Source organism: Cucurbitaria berberidis (genome assembly GCF_010015615.1).
Source record: "Cucurbitaria berberidis CBS 394.84 unplaced genomic scaffold K460scaffold_2, whole genome shotgun sequence".
NCBI lineage: Eukaryota > Fungi > Ascomycota > Dothideomycetes > Pleosporales > Cucurbitariaceae > Cucurbitaria > Cucurbitaria berberidis.
The window spans coordinates 508,133-521,787 of NW_024468936.1; the positions used below are offsets into that span (position 1 = coordinate 508,133).

The 13,655-nt window shown below is 54.9% G+C and overlaps 7 protein-coding genes across 7 annotated transcripts; 4 read left to right on the forward strand and 3 right to left on the reverse strand.

Annotated features, from left to right (window-relative positions):
• Positions 1–249: 249 nt before the first annotated feature.
• On the forward strand, positions 250–3,406 carry K460DRAFT_304193 (AAA ATPase). Its single transcript, XM_040929970.1, has 5 exons — positions 250–447; positions 506–533; positions 588–643; positions 703–952; positions 1,006–3,406. The coding sequence occupies exons 1-5, from the start codon at positions 401–403 to the stop codon at positions 3,079–3,081; spliced, it is 2,457 nt and encodes an 818-aa protein (XP_040789617.1). The 5' UTR covers positions 250–400; the 3' UTR covers positions 3,082–3,406.
• Positions 3,407–3,576: 170 nt separating this feature from the next.
• Positions 3,577–4,246, reverse strand: K460DRAFT_363164 (uncharacterized protein). The gene has a single exon (XM_040932771.1). The coding sequence runs from the start codon at positions 4,166–4,168 to the stop codon at positions 3,725–3,727; it is 444 nt and encodes a 147-aa protein (XP_040789618.1). The 5' UTR covers positions 4,169–4,246; the 3' UTR covers positions 3,577–3,724.
• A 673-nt stretch (positions 4,247–4,919) lies between these two features.
• On the forward strand, positions 4,920–6,598 carry K460DRAFT_402420 (uncharacterized protein; the record flags this gene model as incomplete). The annotated part of the gene is made up of 3 exons (XM_040936523.1): positions 4,920–5,187; positions 5,242–5,403; positions 5,454–6,598. The coding sequence occupies 3 exons, from the start codon at positions 4,920–4,922 to the stop codon at positions 6,596–6,598; spliced, it is 1,575 nt and encodes a 524-aa protein (XP_040789619.1).
• A 942-nt stretch (positions 6,599–7,540) lies between these two features.
• On the reverse strand, positions 7,541–8,524 carry K460DRAFT_383575 (uncharacterized protein). The gene is made up of 2 exons (XM_040935456.1): positions 7,660–8,524; positions 7,541–7,605 (listed from the first exon to the last, which is right to left on the reverse strand). Exon 1 carries the CDS (start codon positions 8,447–8,449, stop codon positions 7,799–7,801), a length of 651 nt encoding a protein of 216 aa, XP_040789620.1. The 5' UTR covers positions 8,450–8,524; the 3' UTR covers positions 7,541–7,605; positions 7,660–7,798.
• A 162-nt stretch (positions 8,525–8,686) lies between these two features.
• Positions 8,687–10,683, reverse strand: K460DRAFT_305849 (septum-promoting GTP-binding protein 1). Its single transcript, XM_040930014.1, has 4 exons — positions 9,793–10,683; positions 9,447–9,739; positions 9,321–9,395; positions 8,687–9,270 (listed from the first exon to the last, which is right to left on the reverse strand). Exons 1-4 carry the CDS (start codon positions 10,391–10,393, stop codon positions 9,172–9,174), a joined length of 1,068 nt encoding a protein of 355 aa, XP_040789621.1. The 5' UTR covers positions 10,394–10,683; the 3' UTR covers positions 8,687–9,171.
• Positions 10,684–10,951: 268 nt separating this feature from the next.
• K460DRAFT_352248 (glutamate-rich WD repeat-containing protein-like protein 1) lies at positions 10,952–12,492 on the forward strand (the record flags this gene model as incomplete). Its single annotated transcript, XM_040931634.1, has 2 exons — positions 10,952–11,147; positions 11,207–12,492. 2 exons carry the CDS (start codon positions 10,952–10,954, stop codon positions 12,490–12,492), a joined length of 1,482 nt encoding a protein of 493 aa, XP_040789622.1.
• A 147-nt stretch (positions 12,493–12,639) lies between these two features.
• K460DRAFT_52590 (uncharacterized protein) lies at positions 12,640–13,599 on the forward strand. The gene has a single exon (XM_040938492.1). It carries the CDS (start codon positions 12,787–12,789, stop codon positions 13,330–13,332), a length of 546 nt encoding a protein of 181 aa, XP_040789623.1. The 5' UTR covers positions 12,640–12,786; the 3' UTR covers positions 13,333–13,599.
• The last annotated feature ends 56 nt before the right edge of the window (positions 13,600–13,655 follow it).

Genomic DNA, 13,655 nt, shown 5'->3' on the forward strand with positions numbered 1-13,655 from the left:
ACACAGGCACCGTGATTGGCTAGCAGCAGTGCTCCGGCAGGGCAGCAGGATGCGAAAGGGACACGGTGGTGAGTTTGAAGGTGTTGCTCGGCGCGCTCTCCTTCACAGCTATGTCCGGATGTCTAAGCGTTTCCAGCGGGTTCCATCGAAGTTGTTGCGGCGAAAGCACAGACTAGCCCTTGCTAGGCAACTTTGGAGCTAAGCTCGGACAGCGGTGACGAGGTGAATCGACCTCCAACTTACTTAAACCACCACCACACCCCGGGGACTTTACACCATCTCCCTCCATCTCGCCCCCCCACTCACCCGCCTCTTAGTCAACCGCGCTGCAGCTTGCATAGTCGCTCTCTACCCCCGAAAAGTCGACCTCGCTGCAACAACACACGCAAAGCCCAGCACCATGTCGGCTGAGCCAGATCACTCCAAGCCCAAGGTGGATCTTTCCAAGTACGATTACCTGCAACAAGCTGTGAACTGAGGAATGCGGTTGCTAACAGAGTCGCAGAGATCCATCTGGCGCCGAGCACAAGGATGTAGCTATCCCCAAACGCCCCTCGAAGCCCACAATCACTGACGCGCCACCACAGGTCGACGAGACAGCAACCGCCATCCTCAAGAAGAAGAAGAAGCCCAACTCGCTAATGTGCGTATCACTTGGATCTTCGCTACGTGACTGCCCATACTGACTTGTCGCCCCCACAGCGTAACCGATGCCGTCAATGATGACAATTCAATCATCGCCCTCTCAAACAACACCATGGAGACGCTCCAGCTGTTCCGCGGTGACACTGTCCTCGTCAAGGGCAAGAAGCGAAAGGACACGGTCTTGATCGTGCTCGCAGACGACGACCTCGATGATGGGTCAGCGCGGATAAACCGCGTGGTCCGCCACAACTTGCGGGTCAAGCACGGCGACGTTATCACTATCCACCCATGCCCGGATATCAAATACGTACGTGTCATCATCAATTTTCAACATCGACTTGATACTGACTACTCTCCTAGGCTAAGCGCATCGCTGTCCTCCCCATCGCAGATACCGTCGAGGGCATCACCGGCTCATTATTCGACGTTTTCCTCGCCCCATACTTCCGAGAAGCCTACCGACCCGTTCGACAAGGCGACACCTTCACAGCACGCGGTGGCATGCGGCAAGTAGAGTTCAAGGTGGTTGAGGTTGACCCGCCAGAGTTCGGTATTGTTGCACAGGATACAGTCATCCACTGCGAGGGCGAGCCGATTCAACGCGAGGACGAGGAGGGCAACCTCAACGAGGTCGGTTATGACGATATTGGTGGTTGCCGCAAGCAAATGGCACAGATTCGAGAGCTCGTCGAGCTGCCGCTCCGACATCCACAACTCTTCAAGTCCATCGGTATCAAGCCGCCGCGTGGTATTCTCATGTACGGCCCGCCCGGTACGGGTAAGACGCTGATGGCTCGTGCTGTGGCGAACGAGACTGGTGCCTTCTTCTTCCTCATCAACGGCCCCGAGATCATGTCAAAGATGGCTGGTGAGTCGGAATCCAACCTGCGCAAGGCATTCGAGGAGGCCGAGAAGAACTCGCCGGCCATCATCTTCATTGATGAGATCGATTCCATCGCACCCAAGCGTGACAAGACCAACGGAGAGGTCGAGCGTCGTGTCGTCTCACAGTTGCTCACACTCATGGACGGCATGAAGGCACGCTCTAATGTCGTTGTTATGGCTGCCACCAACCGACCGAACTCCATCGACCCCGCTCTCCGCCGTTTTGGTCGTTTTGATCGCGAGGTTGACATTGGTATTCCCGACCCTACTGGCCGCCTTGAGATTATGCAGATCCACACCAAGAACATGAAGCTTGGTGACGACGTCGATCTACAGACCATTGCCGCCGAGACTCACGGTTACGTCGGTTCCGATTTGGCATCCCTCTGCTCGGAGGCTGCCATGCAGCAGATTCGTGAGAAGATGGACCTGATTGACTTGGACGAGGACACTATCGATGCCGAGGTTCTCGATTCGCTTGGTGTTACCATGGAGAATTTCCGCTTCGCCCTCGGCGTCTCCAACCCATCTGCTCTCCGCGAAGTCGCCGTTGTCGAAGTTCCCAACGTTCGGTGGGAAGACATTGGTGGTCTCGAGGACGTCAAGCGCGAACTCATCGAGTCCGTGCAGTACCCTGTCGACCATCCCGACAAATTCCTCAAGTTCGGCATGTCTCCTTCCCGAGGTGTGTTGTTCTATGGTCCTCCCGGTACTGGTAAGACACTGCTCGCCAAGGCGGTTGCCAACGAGTGCGCGGCCAACTTCATCTCGATCAAGGGCCCCGAGCTGCTCTCCATGTGGTTCGGTGAGTCTGAGAGCAACATCCGAGACATTTTCGACAAGGCGCGTGCTGCCGCCCCCTGCGTTGTCTTTTTGGACGAGTTGGACTCGATTGCCAAATCACGTGGTGGATCTCAAGGCGATGCCGGTGGCGCTTCCGACCGTGTCGTCAACCAGCTCCTCACTGAGATGGACGGTATGACTTCTAAGAAGAACGTCTTCGTCATTGGTGCCACCAATCGTCCTGAACAGCTCGACAACGCTCTGTGCCGTCCTGGACGTCTCGACACCCTTGTCTACGTCCCTCTACCTGACCAGGCTTCCCGTATCAGTATCCTGAAGGCCCAGCTCCGCAAGACTCCTGTTGCAGAAGACGTCAACATCGATTTCATTGCCTCGAACACGCACGGCTTTTCTGGTGCCGATCTCGGTTTCGTCACGCAGCGTGCCGTTAAGCTCGCCATCAAGCAGTCCATCTCCATTGACATTGAACGCCGCAAGGCTCGCGAGGCTGCTGGCGAAGATGTCGATATGGAGGTAGAGGAGGAAGACCCTGTACCTGTGCTCACCAAGGCTCACTTCGAGGAGGCTATGCGCTCTGCCCGCCGATCCGTCACTGACGTCGAGATCCGCCGCTACGAGGCTTTTGCCCAGTCGATGAAGAACTCTGGCGGCTCGAGTTTCTTCCGCTTCCCCGATGCTGAGCAAGCCGCCGCGGGCGAGCAGAATACCTTTGGTGCAGGTGGCGAGGATGAGGATCTGTACAACTAGACGGATTTCACGGGTTTCCGAATGATGGGTTCATATGGCTTCATGAGGATAGGTTTGGCGCTGATCAGCTTTTACATCACAGGAAAGGCTTTGACGCCTCTACGATTAGATAGGGGCGAGTAATTGCAGGCGCCGATGGCAGTAGTTATTTTATGGCATGAGCGCCTGAATGAGAATGCACGTTTAATCTAGCTATAGTGTGTATCATCATGTGACGGCCATGCGACCCACACTCCAGTCATTGATTGTAAATATGGCCCGCTGTTGGCAAGAAATGCTGTGATAGAATGCGACGCTAAAATGTTCAAGACTGTTATCACTTTCGGCCAATTTTAGGCCTAGACTCGAACCATCTCGAGGCATCTCTCGAAGGGACTTGGACACAGTCTGTCATCCCTTCGAAGATCCATGGCCAACTTCTCTCCGACGTCGACGACAACAACAACGCTCCGAGGAGCTTTGCGGAGCTGTAGTGTTGGTTTCTATTTCCGGAGGCGGGACTGTTTCGCTAATTGATCTGGATGCTGTAGTGTGTTCTGATGCGCGGAGAAGCTTTCAGAGCCCCTGCGTCCTCTTACAGTCTCTTGTTTGAAACACAAATAGAATAATTGGCATGCGAACGGATAGAGAAAGAGCAGGGATATCACTTGTCGTCGGCATAAGTGATGTCGCACACTTTCTCCAGCTCCTTCATGACGCCTTTGGTGCCCTGCCTGACAGCCTCGTCGGGCACTTTGAGCTTGTAGTCGTTAGCGTCAACCAGGTCATTGCTGTTGTTGGAGGTTCCATTGACGCCGTTGGTTGTGCCGTTGGTTTGGGCAGTTTGCATTTGGGCCTTGATGCTCTCCATGGCGAGATTGCGGGCTTCCTCGGCGGTGGTGGCCTGTCCTGAGCGGAAGAGGTCGGTGATGTAGCGTTTGAGTTCGTCTTTGAATCCCGAGGCTCGAAGCTGCTCATCGAGGGTGCTTTCAATGTTGCGGATCCCGCCTTCGGAGAGCAGGGCTGAGTAGATGTTGTTGCGGAGCTCTTGGGAGATGCCGTTTTGAGCTTGGTCGGTGGTCATGCTAACGGGCTTGTTGCTGGACATGCTCCTGCTGTGGCTGGGCGAGAGCAGAAATGTGCAATGGTGGTGATGATGATGCTGATGATGATGGTGGTTTGCAATCTTGGTTGAACTGTCGAGTTGAGGTACCTGAATGCTTTGGCTCGATGGTCCCAAGGGCCATGGGCCCCATGAATGCACGGACTGGCCTTTCCCGGTTGGCGAACGTACATGGAGGAGTGCAGCCCAGTCAGTCAGGCATTCAGTCAGTAGTATTCACTGCAGTCTTCGCCTTTTCGTCTGAAAGTCGCTGCGCTGGGTTTGATTCTCATTGTACAGTTGCGTGCACCTGCAGCCGCCTCCAACCTCTAGCCTTGCGCCAACCTGCGTCGCCGCCCCCCAGTATCCGTCCATTCATCCATCAGGCTTCGTCAACAAAGCGCTTAAACCTCCGCCCAGGCCTCGACACACCCTCTGTCTACCCTCCCCGCCTTCTTCACCTTGCTCCAGCTAGCTCCTAGCCCCTCGTGTCTGAGACAGCGCCGTAGAAGCCGGCTTGCTCCCCGTCCAGCACGAAACCCGCCGCGTCAATCTCGCTTCGTCTCAGACAGGGTATCCTTCACCACCACCTGCGGTCTGCTACCGGGGCCTGGCACCAGCCTCAAGTCCAGCGCAACACCACGTCTGATAGCGGCCACGCCCCCTCGACGACCTCTGAGAGTGGCCTGGGCGGCATCCATTCGTTGCACCGCTGCCAAGTCTCCCCGAAGTTGCGAAGCCTCCCACGCCCGTAACCATGGCCTACACGACACAGTACCACGACGACTCGGACGCAGATGACGAGTTCGAGCGACAGGGCATCCACAGCCCAACCCTCCCCGCCGAGTACGAGAGTTCGCCCACGAGCTCTGGTCCGCTGAGCACAGAACACACGCCCACGACCTTTACCCACTCGAGGGACAGCAAGAGCAGCCCCACCGAACACATAATGGAGTGGTCGGCAGATCAAGCGGCAGACTTCATAGCAGACCTAGGCTTGGAGCAGTATGCCGACACGTTTGTTGGTAGGTGCCATGGCATAGTTGCGCCGTCAGAATGCTAACACGAGTTGCGTGCAGACGAGGGCATCACAGGCGATGTGCTAGCCGCCCTACAACATGCTGAGCTCAAGGAGATGGGCGTAGGCAGCGTGGGCCACCGCCTCACCATCCTCAAGGCCGTCTACGAGATCAAAATCAGCCAGAACGTGCCCTTGGAACCAGATGACTATGTCCCGCTGTGTAAGTCTCTGCTAGCCCTTGTGCAACCCATGTGCTAATTCAAACTGTAGCTGCGGACACTTCGGCCCAGGAAGCACCACCAACACAGGACGACTTCGCCAAGGTGATCCGTGTCGTTCAAGCACGAGACGAGCGCATACACACAGCTGAGTCGGAGCTGCGACATCTACGGGAAGACCTCAGTAGGGTCATGGACGAGAACAAGCGGTTACGGGAAGAGATTCTACCGCTCATGCGCATGCTAAAAGACAACCCGAAACCTCTGCCTACTCCTCACGAACACACCGTCACCTCACCCCCGCCTACGGAACAAAGATCTGGCGGAAGCAGTCTGTCGCGTAAGTTCTCTACTAAGAAGCTCTTCCTCGGGTCCGCCCCAAAGAATCCTTCTCCAACAATCCAAGAACATCGTGCTCTTGTCGATCATTCTTCTTTGGATCCCTCAGCAGCAGCTATGGCAGCATCTTCACACCTCACAGCCTCACTTGGTGGTGGCCCACAAACGTCGCCCAACTCGATTGCACAACCATCGCCCACTTCACCTGCATATACGCAAGGTCAAAGTCGACAGTACAATCGCGAACTGCCCCGAACCGGACACGAGCACGAGAATACCTCTGGCTGGGGACCAACAAATACCTGGGCTTCAGACACAACCGCTGTATCCGACCGCAATCGCGATCCACGCGCAACGCCCGCACCGTTGTCATCGCGGCTGATGCGAAACAACGCCGCACCTACACCAAACCCCGATGATCGAGATCCACCGCTATCAGGCGGTTCAAGCACACTAAATGCATCTTCGTCCGCCCCCGCATCGACTCCTTCCACCAATCCGCAAGTCGAGATCTTCAAGTCTTTCCGCGTGTCCATCGACGATCCATGTCACAAAGTTCTTCCAGTAGCACTCAAGAAATACAACATTACAGCAGACTGGCGGCAATATGCGTTGTATATTGTCCACGGCGACCAAGAGCGGTGTTTAGGGCTGAACGAACGACCCCTCATATTGTTCAAGCAGCTGGACAAAGAAGGCCGAAAACCAATGTTCATGCTTCGCAAGCACGCGGCACCCGCAGAAGGCCATGTCAGTACTGTCGGCGGCAACGATGTTCGCCCTGTAAATCCACAGAATGAGAATTTTGGTTGGGGTAACCAGAACAGAGGGACGCCATTGCCAGGAGGAGTGCTGTAGGTGATAGCTGGCAAGTCATTTCTACGTGAATGATGATCCTTTAGTACGCACAAAGATTATTCGAATCTGACGAGCTGTATGTGGGAGTATTGAAATGAAGCAACTCGCCTATAGGACAGGATAGCCGATTTGAACGGGAAGAGCTACATGTTGGATCCGGAGCTGCCATCAACAGATCAGGGTACGGCGCTTATGATACTGGGAAGTGTTGAGGACGAACACGGATTGTCTTACGGCTTCAGCGCAATTAGTGAGGATGGCGTTTGGCCTACATGCAGCATCATTTACCGGAGTTGAGGGATGCATATCAGGGCGCACAAGTTGAACCGGAACCGCATCGATCACGTCATTTTCGCGCCCTTCTACATCGATCGGACTTGAGAACATCAGGAGGTGATGTTTAGCTGTCTCTGTTACGTGTGCAGGAGAAGAGACTAGGGAGGGAATATTTTGAGACGATACGGTTGCCATGTAGGATTGTTATGAGCGATACGAGATCTCTTTGGAGCGTTCAGTTTTTCCATGAGGGATGTTTGGCGATGCACAGCGCGCATGTTTAGATCATGTTTGTTGGATTCGTGTGTTACGTACGTACAGCCCAAATCAAATGTTTGACACATGTACCACCCCTTTCACCCTTGTCTCACGAATCATGCAATGCCGCTATTTTGTGATGAAGTTGCTAGCAAGTCTTGACGCCGATCAAACGATCAAAGGACGTGCTAGAGTGACATACTCGACTCACACTACGTATATATATAGACCGATGTGCGAAGCGCAAACATGCAGGAGGCGGATCGTGCCGTCACTGGCATGCAACATCGAGGAGTGTGGAGGTGGCTGAGTTTATAGTCGAAACACTGGTGCCTTGCTTTGTAGGCGAGATACGAAAGCGCGTCTCATCTTCAATCGTGAACAAACTCTAGACGAAGTGATATTGTAAACACCGGCGTGCGGCTACAAGTGTTTGTGCCGCAGAGATTTCGAGTTTGTGGACGGTATACTGCCTTTGACGCGCTTAGTCAATGTAGTCGAATGTTTCGAGGAGGAGAATCACTCACCTCCAAACCCATAGCATGCCTTCAAATGTTCCTCCACGATCTGGTCATACTGAAGCTAGTGTGTAAAGGCCCAAGCAAAAGCCCTTGAACCCATACTCTTCACCATCTCTCTCTCTCTCTCTCTTACACAACCCACCCATCAAAATGGCTTAGCAGCCTTCCTCGGCTCCCCCTTGCCCGTAACCGGATCGCGAAACTCCTTCCAACTAACCGGATACATCAGCCTCCCCTCATCGCTCCTGGCCATGACAACCCCCAACTCATTCCGCTCCGTAGCAACGTAGTAATTCCCGCTATCCCCCAAGCTAATCACCACGCCCCGTACCAAGTCGCCGACCCGGAAACTCTCCTCCATCTTGATCTTGTCCTTCTCCGTGGCGCGAATATCTTCCCGTCGGATCTGGCCCTGGAACGCTTCGCGGCAGACCGTGTCGTTGATGACGAGGATCTCGCACGTTGCGAAGCGCGGGCCTAGGCGCGTTATGCGCGCCAACACGATGGCGTCGACTTCTGGGAGTATGTTGCCGCCGCCGCCACTGCCGGTGCCTAGGATGCCTGGGTCGGTTGTCGAGGTGGGCCGGGATATGGAGAGGAGGGGCACGAGTTTCGATTTGGATGGGGTGGTGGAGCTCGAGGGAGGTTGCGATGGACGTGGTGATGGCGAGGAGATGACGGGTCCTGCTATTGAGGCGTAGATCTGTTGTTCGTGAATGTGCGTCCCTGGGCCGGGGAGGTATTTGTCTGTTGCGCCGAGGAGCTGCCCTGGGAGGGCTATTGAGGGGAGAGCCATTGCGATGGCGGAGTTGTGATTATTTGTGGTGGTGAGTTTGCGCTGGCCAATCGTGGAGTTATGCGACGGGGATCCAGACAGATATTTCGATTCACTGTGACTGCTTGCGTTGTTTCGTGGTGTGAACGAGTGGGTCTGTGTGGTGAGGTCCCAGTATCAAGCTGCTCTGAACTTTTTGGCTCGGAGGAGGCTAGTTCGCCTATTTTTCCTACATCCGCTTAGACTTGCCATGCCATGCCATGGTATCGTTCCAACCCATTCAACAGCCGTTCGCATCGAGCCTATGAGGCTGGTATTGCGAATAAACCGTGCAGTGTACTCTGAATGTGGGGATTCTTATTCTGATGATTGTCACTCTCGCCCATATCACAGAGCAGAGCGATTGCGGCATTCCGGTACTTTGATAAGACACTACAGTATTCGCTACGAGATCTTGCTCGTCATGGGCATCCCAAGCGCCAGCACGGGGTCAGCCCTAAGGCGGAGCTATCCATGCTCCCAAGGTTACAGCTCTCCACAGACTCCAAAGCAAAGAACGCCCTTTTGGTTGCTTGCCCTAATGTAGTACATTGCTCCAGTCGCCAAGTCATGCATTCCCACGCAAGAAAATCATCAATTCATTCGCTCATGGTAACGTTCCGAGAGAAGACGCGTCCTATCTGCCCATGGTGAAGGTTCATTCGCGTCGCCTCTGTCTTGGATCTGACTCTGCGGTCCGGCGACTAGACGGCCTGGTAGAGGAGGAGCGGCTCGCCGATGTTTTCTATCTCGGGAATGGTGCATTTGAGATCAAATGCTTTGGACAGAACGATCTTGAAGATCTGCGCAAGGGTGAGCATGCAGCTGACAGAGATGGTTCATGATTGCGTACCTTTTGCACGTTGATGCTATGGCTAGTGCTACTAAAGATGAGACTAGCTTTCATGGCTCGTGCGAATCGTTTGGCCTAGCTGACGTTAGCTGATAGGAGTTTCCCTCTTTATGCAGAGATACACACCTGATTAGAGATTTCTTCTTGCTCTTCCCGTGGAAAATTGACAAAGTGATCGTACTTTGTGCCCACTAGGAATGGGATGGCGGTCTTGTTGAAGCCGCGTCCTTGCCTGTACCATTCCTTGATGGAGTTTAAGGTACTCTTGCGCGTCAAGTCGAACATGAAGAGTATGGCAACGGCGTCGTTGCAGACGAGTGGTAACATGTTGACGAATTCGCGCTGGCCTCCCAAGTCCCAGATGGAAAAGGTAATCTCCGTGTTCCGGATCGAGATTGTCTTTTCCATAAAGTTGACACCTGTACTGGTTAGCATAAAGGCCCGCCACGCAAAGCTGGGGTGCATGCCCTACCTAGCGTCTGGATATAGTCTTCGTCCCAGCTGCCCTCCACGTACTTGACCATCAAGCTTGTCTTGCCAATCTGGGCGTCTCCGACCATGCCCACTTTGATGACGACACTGGCATTCTTGTTTGGCGCATCTTGCTGCTGCTGCTGTTGTTGCGCGCTCCGTTGGTTCTGATCCTGGTACGAGTTTGCCCTGGAGCCGCCCTCGGAAGAAGGGTAGCGGCCCATCTGCGACGAGGGCCGCGAGTGCGACTGGCCCATGTGTGTCTCCTTGGGGCCGTCATAGTAGGGCGGCCGCGGGGGCGTGTCCGCATCTGAGGGCGTGTTGAAGCGCGAGCCGTTGTGGGTCGTGTACTGGTAGGCGGTGTCGGAGTAGGAGGTCGAGGGGCGGAAGGGCTCTGGGGTGTGGGCAGCGGCGGTCGTAGTGTTGTTGTTGTCGTTGTTGTTATTGTTGTTGATCTGTTGCGAGAAGTCGGGCAGGGGTGCAATGGTGGAGGCGGTGATGGTGGTGTTGTTGATGCTGTCGTCGACGTCCATGGTCTGGTCCATGTGCTTCTGCGCCTCCTGGCCATCTGGGGCCACGTGCTCTGGCTGAGCTATCTCCATGGCGAAGAGCGGATACTGTTTGTGTATACGCTTTCCTTTGAGGTTTCTGGGATGTCTAGGGTATGTCGGGCTGAGCGAATAGGAGGGGGGCAAAGGCCGGTGTATGCGGTCGGGCGCTCAGAGACGGGCCCCGCCAACCGCTGGCGACGACAGCGAGCTGGACTGGCTGGAGTCGCGCACGCGTCAAGACGTGCAGGGCCGATCACGCACGTCTCTGTGTTTTGCTGTTGAGCCCTGCGCGCACAGCAGTAGCAGCCTTTAGGAGAGTGGTGCACTGCGGAGCGGCGGAGACTATCTTGTTGTTTTGCTTATTACTGGGCTACTATCGATTGAAGAGCGGCCGGGGTAGGTGCTCTGCTCCTTCCCCCCCAGGCGAGACTGGCTGGGCTGGGAGGGAAGTGACGATGAGGGCTGGCCTGTGCGGGCGTCTCAGGGCCCGCTAATCAAACGCTGCAACACCAAAAAAAGTTCTGGTGGGGGAATTCGGCCTCGACAACTTTTGGCTTCTTCCATTCCCCAATACACCCCAAAATTGCCCCAAAATCAGACACATACACCATGGCCAAGCGACCAGCAGACGCAGAGGAGGATCAGGAGACAATAAAAAATGGCGACCGCCCCATGCAGATTGACCAGGACGAGGCGGGAGAATTCGAGGACGAGTTCGAGGACGAATTCGAGAGCGAGGACGAGATCTTCGAGGCGGGAGTAGACGGAAGGCCAGACGAAGAGCGCGAAGCCGAGGAGCGAGAGAGTAAGTGCCAAATGCAACCGCACATTTCTCTACCCTTGCGCATGCTAATTCCCCCATAGATGGCATGGACATTGACCAAGGCACCTTCATACCCGGCCGCCACAAGCTCTCCCCGGGCGAGACGCTGAATCCCGATCTTTCCACATACGACTTGCTCCACACATTGGAGGCGCCATGGCCCTGTCTATCCTGCGACATCATACCAGACAATCTTGGCTCCGACCGCAAGACATACCCCGCTACCATATACGCAGTGGCTGGTACACAGGCTGCGCGAGGGCGCGACAAGGAGAACCAGATCATGGTCATGAAGATGAGCAGTCTGTCTCGTATGGAGAAGGAGGACGACGAAGGCGACGACGACGATGATTCGGACGACGAGGCCTCAGATCCCATATTAGAGACCAAGTCGATACCCTTGGCGAGCTGCACCAACCGTATACGCGCGCATCAAACCCCACAAAGCACATCGGCGAAACCTCCAACCACTCTGACAGCTGCCATGACCGAATCGGGCCAGGTTCTGATTTACGACGTGACACCACATCTGACAGCCTTCGATACCCCCGGCACCACCATCACCCCCACGCAAAACAAGCCCGTCTGCACAATCCGCGCCCACAAGGCAAATGAGGGCTATGCGCTCGACTGGTCGCCTCTAGTACCCGAGGGCAAGCTTCTGACGGGCGATGTTGCAGGCAACATCTTCGCAACAACACGGACACAAGGCGGAGGCTTCGTGACAGACACAACACCATTCACAGGCCACAAGGGATCGGTAGAAGAGCTGCAGTGGTCACCGACAGAGAAGCATGTCTTCGCTTCAGCATCCAGCGACGGCACAGTCAAAATTTGGGATGCACGGTCAAAGTCGCGCAAGGCAGCAGTCAGTGTGCAGGTATCAAAGTCCGACGTAAACGTGCTAAGCTGGTCGCATCAAACCGCACATTTGCTGGCCACCGGCGCAGACGACGGCGAGTGGGCTGTCTGGGACTTGCGGCAATGGAAGCCTTCCACCTCCATGGCGAGCGATGCGAAGCCCTCACCAGTCGCAAACTACACCTTCCACAAGGAGCAAATTACTTCGGTCGAGTGGCACCCCACAGACGACAGTATTGTACTCGTCTGCGCAGGCGACAATACCCTCACTTTGTGGGATCTGGCTGTCGAACTGGATGACGAGGAGAGCAGGGACACAGCGGGCGTGCAAGATGTGCCGCCGCAGTTACTGTTCGTGCACTATATGGAGCAGATTAAGGAAGCGCACTGGCACCCTCAGATTCCCGGAACCATCATGGCGACCGGTGGGTCCGGATTCGGCGTGTTCAAGACGATCAGCGTCTAAGCGACAGCTGCAGTGCAGGCCCGAAACATTCTGTTGTCTCATGTTCTTGCATTCCACCATTTGTCGATTCTTTGTTACGCGTGATCACGTTACCTCTTCTTCATCCCAATCCGGCTAACAAAGAAGCATGCTCAATCATATCTAGCACAAGAGACTCCACTGTACTCTGATGATTAAACTGCTGTTTTCCAGTCGTCTCTAACTACTCAGACGCCTCGGTCCTCACCCTTGACACTCGTCCTTTTCTGTGACGCGAAGATCCGCGCCATCCCGCCGAACAGGAGAGTCTTCAATATGGCCAAGTCCCACGACGAAAACGCAGCCACACACTCGCACCCACAACCTCAACAACAGCAATCCACCACACAACAAGAACCCTCTCCACCGCTCTCCCAAAAATCACTCGACCGCTCCGCATCTCCCGCCGCATCACCACTCTTCCCCACACATCATCAACGCAGCCAGTCTGCGGCGAGAAGCATCCACGTAGCCGACATCTCCTACCCCGAATCTTTTATGCGCACGCCCGTTTCCATGCTGCCGTTTCCGCATCCCAAGTGGCACGTTCGGCCTAGTACGGGCGAGATTTACGAGGTCACCAGTCCGATCTTGGAAGAGTATGATCCTGAGATTGGCTACATTGATAGTGTAGGGGAGGTGCGGGAGTCCATCGAGGGTGATGGCGGTGGAGGAGGAGGTGGTGGTCACGAGGAAAGGAGACTATGGAGAGGTTATGTCGAGCATAGGGAGAGTGCGGAGCGGTGGTGTTTGACAAGGGAAGGGAAGCGGGATTTTGACGGGGAAGGGCATGCTGAGCGGAAGAAGCTTCGGATACGATAGTAACCGCGCAAGGGGGACAAGTTCGGATCTCATTGCAGTCTCACACTTTTGTTGGTGGGTGTTCTTATTCATAGTACTCATGCGAAACCAGTTCCATCCTGCATAAGTCATTTGCTCCTGAACTACACAATAGCCGAGCCCAGTTTGGAACAACCTGACAACACCCGTTCTATAATCAACAACGCCTTGAGGCCTATGCAACGCTTTATTCCCCTAACTCCTCAAGGCCCTGAAGACCGCTAGGCTAGACCTAGTAAAGAGTCTTTGGTCGAGCAAGCAGGCGGTCGCCAACATACCAACTAGACTACTCCTCGAAATATATA

Excerpts from the sequence above, each read along its gene's own strand:
- K460DRAFT_304193 (XM_040929970.1), top strand. The coding sequence starts at position 401 with ATGTCGGCTGAGCCAGATCACTCCAAGCCCAAGGTGGATCTTTCCAA. Across the intron at positions 534-587 it reads CTGGCGCCGAGCACAAGGAT|GTCGACGAGACAGCAACCGC; the intron begins GTAGCTATCCCC and ends GCGCCACCACAG. Across the intron at positions 953-1,005 it reads CATGCCCGGATATCAAATAC|GCTAAGCGCATCGCTGTCCT; the intron begins GTACGTGTCATC and ends CTACTCTCCTAG.
- K460DRAFT_363164 (XM_040932771.1), bottom strand. The coding sequence starts at position 4,168 with ATGTCCAGCAACAAGCCCGTTAGCATGACCACCGACCAAGCTCAAAAC.
- K460DRAFT_383575 (XM_040935456.1), bottom strand. The coding sequence starts at position 8,449 with ATGGCTCTCCCCTCAATAGCCCTCCCAGGGCAGCTCCTCGGCGCAACA.
- K460DRAFT_305849 (XM_040930014.1), bottom strand. The coding sequence starts at position 10,393 with ATGGAGATAGCTCAGCCAGAGCACGTGGCCCCAGATGGCCAGGAGGCG. Across the intron at positions 9,396-9,446 it reads AAGAAGAAATCTCTAATCAG|GCCAAACGATTCGCACGAGC; the intron begins GTGTGTATCTCT and ends AACGTCAGCTAG. Across the intron at positions 9,271-9,320 it reads ATAGCATCAACGTGCAAAAG|ATCTTCAAGATCGTTCTGTC; the intron begins GTACGCAATCAT and ends ACCCTTGCGCAG.
- K460DRAFT_52590 (XM_040938492.1), top strand. The coding sequence starts at position 12,787 with ATGGCCAAGTCCCACGACGAAAACGCAGCCACACACTCGCACCCACAA.